Source organism: Phragmites australis, chromosome 21, assembly GCF_958298935.1.
Source record: "Phragmites australis chromosome 21, lpPhrAust1.1, whole genome shotgun sequence".
NCBI lineage: Eukaryota > Viridiplantae > Streptophyta > Magnoliopsida > Poales > Poaceae > Phragmites > Phragmites australis.
Window position 1 is genome coordinate 525,172 of NC_084941.1, and position 10,628 is coordinate 535,799.

The 10,628-nt window shown below is 43.7% G+C and overlaps 1 protein-coding gene across 1 annotated transcript; it reads left to right on the top strand.

Annotated features, from left to right (window-relative positions):
* The first annotated feature begins 4,709 nt into the window (after positions 1-4,709).
* LOC133903498 (protein RGF1 INDUCIBLE TRANSCRIPTION FACTOR 1-like) lies at positions 4,710-6,828 on the top strand. The gene is made up of 2 exons (XM_062344907.1): positions 4,710-5,058; positions 5,657-6,828. Exons 1-2 carry the CDS (start codon positions 4,999-5,001, stop codon positions 6,329-6,331), a joined length of 735 nt encoding a protein of 244 aa, XP_062200891.1. The 5' UTR covers positions 4,710-4,998; the 3' UTR covers positions 6,332-6,828.
* Positions 6,829-10,628: the final 3,800 nt, after the last annotated feature.

The window sequence follows — 10,628 nt, forward strand, 5'->3', positions numbered from 1 at the left end:
ACATTTTCACCGGTGGTCAAGCCGGCAACGATTCGCTATGTGCTCTTGCTAATTGCTTCAAGACGGTGGTCGGCGCACCAGCTCGATGTGTCAAATGTGTTTCTGCATGGCGACCTTGCAGAACGTGTTTACAGTCAATTATCGACGGGGTTTGTCGACGATTACGCCAAGGATATGGTTTGTTTGTTGTCCAAATCATTGTACGGACTCAAAAAGGCAATGAGATGGCCTATCTCTTGCTTTACGTAGACGACATGGTGTTAACTGCATCAAGCTGCGACCTCCTCCGAGCATTGATTCGTCGACTACAAGGCGAGTTTGCCATCAGAGACATGGGGCCTCTCTGGTTCTTCCTTGTAATCGACATCAAGCGATCCGCATCCAGCTTCTTCCTCTCCCAAACACAGAACACCGAAGACTTGCTAGAACATGCGGAAATGGCTAACTGTAAGTTCATATTGACGCCTATTAACACCAAGCCGAAGGTATCCTCCGAGCACACACCAAGCTTCCTGACGCCACCAACTACCGTAGCCTTGCTGGTGCCCTCCAATATATCACCATGACAAGACCTGATATCTCCTACGTTGTGCAGCAAGTATGCTTGCATATGCACGATCCACGAGATTATCATATGGCCATGGTCAAGCGCATCTTACGCTACATTCGCGGCACGACGCATTTGGGACTTCATCTTCGAGCTTCACCGACGACAAAAATCATGGCGTACTCTGACGCAGACGGGGCCGTGGTGCCCAGACATGCGTCGGTCCACATCGGGCTACTACGTCTTTCCAGGCGGCTCACTGGTGTCCTGGTCCTCAAAGAGGCAGCCTACGGTGTCATGATCCAGCGTGTAAGCAAAGTAGAGAATGAGTTGTATCCGGATTGGGATCCTCTGCAGCTACTGTAGAGAATGAGTTGTCTGAATTAACTTGAATATCAGCCCTTCATCTGGCATGGAATGACTGGTATTGCTTAGGACTTTCTCAATTAAAAAAAAGACAGCAGGCCCACCGACGCCTCCGCTCTTCTCGATCTTGCACTTTTCTCCGATCCACCACGCCTTCCACTGGGACGACTGTGGAGTCATCCTCTGCGCATGGGACCTCCGTTCGCATTCTTTTCAGAGTGGTCGTCCGCGGGATCGGGGGCTGAAACGCGACACCGACGTGATGCTGGCAGGACCTGTGCTTGGGCGTTGTGCGGCGGAACGTACGGGTCACCGAAACGGGACGCCCGCGTCATGTGCCTAGCATGGGACCTCATCCATCCCTCGACTACAGATGCCTGCGGGTGGGCTTCGTGTGACCACGCAAGGGACTTCGGCTCCGTCTCTGCGCACACGACTCCATCTTTGCTATGTAACAAAAATAATCTTGTAACAAGATTGAGATCATGCTGAAATTTGTCTTAGATTGATTCGATAGCACAATATTTTCATGGTACAATAGCATTGAATATATAGGCCACATGACTGCAAACTTCGATTGCAAAAACAACACTGTAGCACTAAATTTGATCCTAACATATCAATGGCCACCACCAAAATGATATGGTCCTGCTGAAACATTTGTAGTATTAAAGCCACCCTACAACATGAATTAAAACAGGGATGAGAAGAACAAATAAACTTGCTTAATTTTCTCAAACATATGTTGAGAATAGATTTACCATTAGCAACCAGGTGAAGGTAGTGGAAGATCCAAATTCCTCAAAGACTTGATCATTGTTAGTGAATTTCTTGATGACTGACATTAACTCCTGGTTGTTGCATACTTATTATAACACTTCGCCTCTTTTTCTTATGCAACTTGTCGACCCAGCTTTCCTTCCACTTTGATGTCCTCTTCCGAACCTCCCTTTTCTTTAAGCCAGGGACAAAAGATAAATCTTCAGGTAGTCTAAATGATTGATGTCCCCTAGATTGGTTAGTGGAAATAACTGGAGAGTCTCTAATCTTATCTTCAACTTGTCTGTAGAGGGTGTTAAGTATAGCATCAACCATTCAATAGCATTCTTCAAAGTCAGCTACTCGAGAAGAAATTGTAAGGAACTTGCAAGCGAGAAGCTAATAGCATCGTGTCGCATTAATTTTTGGGTTTTCTAGTATAGCTATCCCATGAATATCTTGTACAGTCCCACATCTTGCTTCATAAGTCCATCTCTTTAAAATATAGTGCTCAGGCAATAGCTTAATATTCATCATGTCTAGAAGTTTGAGAGCATGACTACACAATATTTCAATTCTTTCGAATTGTTGACAGCTGCAACAAACCCTTTAGTTGGAGAGGTCACCCACAACTATTTACTCTTCTTCCATTGTAGATTTTCCATCAAGAGCTCCAATCCCTACAATGTACTCATTAGGTTTTTCAATTGGTCTAGCATATGCTACCATAGATCTTTTATATTCAGCTTAAAAAGCTTCAAAAATACATGTCGTATATAAATTGCTTGCTTGTATCAACAAAGGTGACATCATCTTTATCCGTGGTAGTTTTTTCCTTGCATTATATTCACAATCCAACTCTTTGGCTCACTTGCTTGCAACCGCCCTTTCAAAATATGTGAAAATTTGAGCAATGTCTCGATCACATTTCAGATAGTTCTTCATGTCATTGTTTAAGCTCTCACTTAATTACGTACTTCGCATTCCTAATGTGAACACATTTTTCGTGTAGCATGCAGCCCATTTCTCCTTTTGTTGATATATACCACCCAACCAAGCATCATTTTGGACTTTACATCTCAAGGCACTAAAGCTTCTTCAAATATTATCTCATCATCATATTTATACACACAAGCACTGAAATCAGCTAGGATGTTTTAGTCATTGTCTCTCTTGAGACGAGCTAGGTGTTTAACGACATTTTGCATAATGTGAAAAGTACACAAACCATGCCAAGTTTCAGGAAAGATTGCAGATATTGCCTTCTTCATTGCCATATCTTAATCTGTATAGATGGTTCTTGGATGCTTTTCATTATGTGCTTTCAAAAAAGTTTCAAAAAGCCATTTGAAAGATTCAAATGTCTCATCATACATTAGAGCAGCCCCAAATACTATGGTTTCTCTGAAATGGTTAAATCCAACAAACACACCAAGTGGTCTAATTTCTCTCTTTGTTTCAAATATGGTATCAAAAGTAATGGCATCACCAAATTAAGCATAGTCAATAAGCATTTTAGCATCTGCCTAAAAAATGTGGTTATTTTCTCCTCACAATCTTGTTGCACCACACACTGAAACGAGGGATTCTCTGCACATCTCTCTTAAAAATATCTCAGGATACTTCCCGCTTCACCATACACCGAATCCTTTTGTCACTTAGTCCTCAAGTAATTCTTGTGATTTAGACATGTGTAACTAAGGTTACTTGAGCCACCAACTTGTCTACTAGCTAATTCATGAGCATCTTTAGGTATGATTCTAGAAGCATCTGCCATGTCAATTTGAAAAGCTTGGACATTGAAAATTTTCCGTTGTGATGTCATTAGATGGGATGTTTGTGGCAACTGAAGGATGTGGTTATGCTCAACCACCAAATCATATAACATAGTTTCCTTCTTCACGATTCAGTGTTATTCCCATTCGAACCTTGCAGGCGGTTCTAGTTTCAGTCTGAGGATTCTTTATTAGATGATCCCTTTTATCTTTCCCCCTTTGACCAACCTTAGAGCATACATATCTACAATGCCATCTATTGTGCTTTTGTTGTTATATTGCTTTCTTACTTCAAAACCTATCATATCTCCATAGACAGTCTAGAAATCCTAAGCCTCATCCACATCTTTAAATTTCATGTCTATCCTTAGCATCCAAGGTGGTGGCTGTGGTGGATTCTCCATCCTACAGAAGAAGAAGATGAAACCATAAATGAGGAAATCCAATTTTGATTGCCAAACGAAAATTTAAAGATTAATAAAGCAAAATGGTCTTTGTGGAGGAACATGGACTTGTGTTTACTTTCTTCACATGATGAGAAAGGATGAGAGCGAAGCTGGGACAAGTTGGCTGAGAAGGAAGGGAAGGAAGAGAAAGAGTAGGAAAGGAAGGAAGGGAAGGAGGAAGGTCTGCCGCTGCCTGGTCAGAGACTAGCAGTGGACCTGGCACTTTGGTTTTCACGCGCAATGGAATGCGTCACTGACTGGTGGGTGCACTGCGTCACGCAATTGATTTCACTCGCACCTTGTTGGATGGAGCTTCTAGAGAAAAATTGATGAGGCGACTAAGACTATCTCCGATAAATATTTAAAAATTTATTTTTTATAATATTATTTTTTTATCTTCTATAGATACTTATTTAATATTTTCTATTACTATTCTCTTCTTTTTTTCCACCGTCATACTTATAAATAGTGTTAAGAATCGCTACAATAATTCGTAAATTTGGAGCATGCTTTCTCCCGGCCGTATCCCTATAGCAGTTGATACGGCATCGGTTGGAGACCGATATAAGAGCAGAATCGGCAAAAGAACAGTACAGTATCAAACACAGTATTATAGACTTAATTTTATAGATACTGTTGTAGCTGACCTAAGCGTTGTTAATAAATAGGGAAGGTCGGAAGGGAACTGATTAGATTAGTGGCACCCTACTTGTAAAGAAAAACAGGGAGGAGGATTGGAGACTTGACGACCTGAGAGGCTGGGAAGATAAGAACGGCGACCCCTCCTTTGTTCTGCTCTGCTGTTAACAGCGACAGATTTCTATTCCTATTCCTATTCCTATTCCCCTCTCAGGTCTCAAGTATGGAGAGGAGCGGGAGGCGGCGGCATCGATCGATCCGTCCGCGTGTGCGTGCATATAATAAGCCCACTTCCCCTTGCCCACGTTTCTTCTTCGTTCCTTCCCTCGCCGCCTCCCCTCCACACGCGCACCAGAAACCGCCGCTCTCTCCCTCTCCCTCTCCCTCTCTCGCAAGTCGCAACTAGTCTAGTAGTCTTGCTTTGCGTGCCCAGAGGAACAAGACCAAGGGTCTTGCAGACTTGGAGATGGCCATCGACCACGAGTCCCCGTTCAAGGAGCTCCGCCTCAAGAACCGCAGGATCATGGTGATCATTCACCCCCCCCCCCCCTTCTTCTCCTGCTAATCGCCAATCTTATGTAGGCCCGCCATTTCATTCTTGATTGATGCGTTCTGCTCTGCTTGGACGTCTTTTTCGGCTTCCTGGTGCATTTGTTCGTCTGCACGGGATGTCTTGTTGTGAATCGAGAAACGGTTTCTTTGCTTCTTCTTTCTGTTACTGACTGTTGCATTGGACGGATTGGTATTAATTGGGGATGAATGAATCGCTGCTGCCTTTGGGCAAAGCCGATGCAAAAGGTTGAATTTTTTTCCTTGGTCCTTTTCTTGCTTTGGGGTCTCCGCATTGTTTGTTTTGTACGGCATTTGATTGTGATTTGTTTAGACGAAAGTCTGATTGTGATTGCATTCAAATCAATCCTTTTTCTTTTGTTTTGTGCCTCCTTCATTGGGGTTTCCGTCCCCAACGAAACAAAGTGTGTGGCGACGATTTAGGAGAGGAATTCTCTGATTTTCTTCTAATGCGCAATCTTTGAACATCTGTTCACTGCAAATGCAAATGCTTGCCCTTTGAGCGAACTAGTAGTGAGCTGACCAATCTGCTTGTCTGTCTTGTATCCGTGCAGGGAGGCGGCGGCCCTGAGCCGGAGGAGGAGGCCGCCTCGGCGGCGGCGGCGGTGCACGGAGAGCAGTGGCCGCGCTGGCTGGGCCCGCTGCTGTCCGCGCGCTTCTTCGCGCATTGCAAGACGCACGCGGACTCGCACCGCAGCGGCGAGTGCAACATGTTCTGCCTCGACTGCAGCGCCGCCGCCGGACCCGCCGGCGCGCTCTGCTCCCTGTGCCTCGCGCACGGCCACCGGGACCACCACACCATCCAGATCCGCCGCTCCTCCTACCACGACGTCATCCGGGTGTCGGACATCCCGCGGTTCATGGACATCGCCGGCGTGCAGACCTACGTCATCAACAGCGCCCGCGTCGTCTTCCTCAACGAGCGGCCCCAGCAGCAGAAGCTCGGCTGCGGCGGCAAGGCCGCCTCCGCCAACCTCTGCGAGGTCTGCGCCCGCAGCCTCCTCGACAACTTCCGCTTCTGCTCCCTCGGATGCAAGGTCGTCGGCTGCTCCCCCGACGCCGCCAAGGCCAGGAACAGGCTCCTCCGGGCCGCCGACGGCTCCACCTCCTCCTCTGCCCTGCGCAATGCCGACAAGAGGCAGAGCTTCATGCCGCCGACCCTGCCGACAAAGCGGCGCAAGGGCATCCCGCACCGCGCTCCGTTCGGCAGCCTCATCGTCGAGTACTAGTTTGCCTGCCATCCTCGGGCGGCGGCGACCATTACACGCGCAGTAAAGTAAAAGCACTCTAGTACCAACAGAACGCAACGCACAGGGAGTCAGTCAGTGAGCCACCACTTCGGTGGCCGCCTTCCTTGCCATGGATGGCACTTTGGTTGGTGGTGCTTCTCGAGGTGGATGCCATTTGCTCGCTCGCTCTGCTTTCCACAAAGGGAGGGGGAAAGAACGGAGGAAGAAGAAAGGAGGGTGCTTGCTAGACAACTACTACTGCTATGTCCATCGACCAAACAGTCCAAACTAGCTTTCCATTAAGAGTTAATTACTGTTGTTAGGATAGGAGATACTATATATTTCTGATAGAAATATATGTACATGTTTAGCTTTTGTGATGCTTTTGTAGACGTGTTGACAATGTATGGGCAGAAAAAAGAATGGTTGGTGACGGACAACCAGTCCTAATAAGTAACTTGGAGGTGGTAATTAAGCAGCTCTGCGCATTTTCTTCAGAGTTTGTAGATGTCTTGCGGTGCTTACTAATAGTTGCAAGCAGTGCTTCGTCTTGGAATATGCGCCTAGATAAGGAGATAAATCCTGAACATGCTGCTATATGTGTCCATGGACCATGTATAATGTTTTCCTTCAGTCTGTGGTCAATGGATGGTGCTGTGGGCATTCGCAACATCAGGTCAGAACAGATTCTAGAATTCTCGCCACTTGATGATAGTATCGAGCAAGCAAATGCCGTGACGCTACTGCCTGCCCAACAAGGTTGCGTTGATGAAAAGGCATTAGGAATGTGATTGCATCTCTATGTATGATTAAACACCCTGATTACACAAGCAATTATTGATTGAATTAAGTAAGTAGTAGTAGCTGTGACATGATATTGTTATCTGCGTAGTCAGTGACGGCATGAATAAACGCCATTGAACAAGCAAGCCTGTTCCGTTTAGACTAAAGGGGGGAGACGACCAATTAGCTAGCTCATGGAACCAACCAAACCTCTAAATAAACTAAGCAGAGGGACGAATTTATGATGAACTCCCTGAAAACGACCTGGAACAGAAGCATCTAATGCAGCTATGCAGGGCAGCATCAGCCTTGGGAGGAGGAGCAGCAGTAGCAGCTGAAACTTTACTGATGCTGCTGCTTACATCAGTACATTCTTTCTGGCTTCCACGCAAACTTTGCAACAAGAATCATGCAGCTTTCTTGGGGTTTCCCATTTCTTGAGGGGACGCTAGACTATAGTGGTAGTGATGTGAAAAGAGGGGAAAGAAAAAAAAGTGGGGGCGTGACATTTCCCAAAAGGACAGGGGAAGAAATGGAAGGAAAGTTCTTTAGATTTTAGAATTCAAAGTGGCGGATGTCGACTGGAATTCTTGGTGGTTTGGCAGCAAGATGCCATGCCATCTTGACTCCATTGGCCGTGTCTTGTTCCTCTCGGTTGTGCTGCCAATCGGGAGCGGCATCTTTCTTCAAGGAGGTGGAGCAATTTGTTCATCTGCTCCGTTACCCCATTCGTGAATTGGATAGGTGCTATAAAAGTGCTTTCTTTAGCCACACATAGAAATACAGTTCATCGTGCAAACTTTTGAGGATTGTTTCTTCAGATTCAATGGACGAGTAGGACTGGATGATGTAGACACTGTGCTATCTTACGCAAACGATTAATTGGATATCGATCTTAACGACATAATTTCCATCGGAAAATTACTCACGTCAGTAAATGTGTTATTCTCAAAGGAAACTAGATTAGATACACTCAGGCAGGCCAACGTCTGCTTTCAGCTATATAGGCCTACAAAACAAAGTTACTCAACATAATTTTGTGCGGGTTCGAGTATTTGTCGCAATTAATGTGCATTTTCCTCTAATCCGGTGGATAAGTAGTAGAGGATTACGTTATAGGCATACCTTTATATCTTGTTGTGGTTCAAAGATATCTTTCGCCCCTCCATATCTCTTTACCTCGGGCAAGTGCAACGTCAATTGAACAGACATGAGGCAAATCCTCAGTTTTCTCTGTCACTGAACTCGAACCGAGCGCAACAATGAAGATGCACGTAGCAGCCAAACATATCTAGTATTTGTCCATTGGTCCCGGAGGCTCTCTCTGCTCTGCTCGTGTGGGCTAGGCTTTCCCATTAGCCGCCGGCACTGGTGTACAGTAGCAGTAGTAGGCCTTTGCTTACTTTCAAGCTGGTACAGTACCAGGCACAGGCAGGATGAGGAGCTTTTGCATGACCTGTCTGTTCCTTGTGCTTTTTTATGGCACATAAGGGTATCATCTGTATTGGTACTGTACTAGTACCAATACAGATCGAAGAAGAAGAAGGAGGAGGAGGAAGTAGAATGTCCGTTTTTGCTGGCCTGTGCGTCATCCACTTGTGATGGCTTTCCCACTAGAATGATGAATAATGCTGTAGAATTCGCCTCATGTGCATTCAATGACTATTATATGACCCTAGTAATTCAGGTTCAGCATTATATCTCATATGTCTATACTCAAAATGGTTTGGTAGTCTCTTATCAAGAGAATTAAGCTCATGACACGACCTTTATTATAGAATTACAACTTACCAATTTCTTGTTAGGGTCATGCAATTTTACACGTTGCTGACTTAATTCAATTACGACCTACACATATAATAGTACTTTCCATCTATAATTAGTATAAGATCGCCTCGTCATAAGCTTTTCAGCAAGTCTAAGATCGTCTCAATCGAACTTCGTATGCGAGAGTTATACCTGTTTACTGACGTGCTGTCCTAGGATTCCGAGTAGACTTTGGAGTTCGACTATGACTCGACTTTGACTCCGAGTAGATTTGGTCTTCGAGTGATGATGTCCAGGTAAGCTTGTGATGCTTCACTCATATTCCTAAGCATTAAACATCACAAGAACTTAGTAGAAATTCATCCAAAAAAGTATGAACAGTGAGAAACAAATTCACCTGGTGGTTTAATTATTACGCATGTGCTCTTATAATTGGCCCATGTAGGATTTGAGGAATATTAACAGTGTTGCTCGTATCCAAATGAGTCATGTCCTCATCATACAATAAAGTGATGAGATAAATATCTTGCAAACTAAATCTTATGATAACCTCATAGATTTATTCACAAAGTCCTTATCAACTTTGACATTCTAAAAATTTATTTATTGAATTGGTATGTAACGACTTAGAGATTTGCAAGGCTCATGGGGAGACTCCTCCTGAATTATAACATATTCATACATCATATTATACTATTTTTCCTCTATGTATTTTACTCACGAGGTTTCTCAGAAAAAATTTTAATAAGGCAATATCTAAACAAGAATATATATATGTCATATCTACTAATTTCCCTACCGGGGTTTTTAAAGGGGTATCAAAGACATATTGATCTACAAATCTTACCAATTATTCTCTTAACTCGTTTATAGACTTTTTCTTTCAAGTTTTTCTCATATGAGTTTACAATGAGACAACAATCAATATATGATGTATTATTTTCTTCTTATTTTTCCCACTGAATTTTAAAAGAGTTTAATGACATATCACCATATTATATTTCTCCTTAAATTTTTTCCACGAGGTTTTTGGAGGAGTTTTTACATGATGTATATAAATGACGAAACTGATAAGTAGGAGTGTTGCAAATAAACACCTAAACAGACACCCTTTGGGTGTTTAGCCATGTAATCAATTACACTATTAACTACCAAAAGCTGTGTCTATCGAGAAATGATGTCTCTTCAATAGACATATTCTTTCATCATATCCATTCAATATATATAAATATATAAACACTCTATAAATCAATAATAAGAATTTTTATCTTCTCTATTTTTTTTTATCTCTTTACAATTACTTGTAATAACGCTTGCTAGCTAGCCGAGCGATCCCAAATCATGGGTATGGCAGCTGATAGATGTACATCTAGCCGGTATACTAGCTAGTTACCTGCAGATGAATAGGTAGTGGCAATAAGGAGATTGTCGAGTCAGGACTCAGGAGAACAAGTCAGTAGTAACAAGAGTATCCCTAGCCAAGTCAGCCAAATTCACACATACAGTAGTATAAGGACGACTTGGACTTGGACTTTGAGCTGGGCAGCAAGCAAGCTGGCCGGCCACATTGACGTGGAATGTTATCCGAGAAAGTTTTGGCTGAGTAGAACACCTTAGGTCCCTTGTCGATCTTGCTGATGGTTGTTTCAAACAAAATCTAAATATATCCGTAATATTGTGTCTCTTCATTTTTGCAGGTTTAAGCTGGACAATGTGGTGCAACCGAAACAAGATGGCAATTGAAAGA

Bases quoted from the DNA above. Each gene is read 5' to 3' on its own strand.
- LOC133903498 (XM_062344907.1), top strand. From the start codon at position 4,999: ATGGCCATCGACCACGAGTCCCCGTTCAAGGAGCTCCGCCTCAAGAAC. The intron at 5,059-5,656 runs GTGATCATTCAC...GTATCCGTGCAG, and splicing joins TCAAGAACCGCAGGATCATG to GGAGGCGGCGGCCCTGAGCC.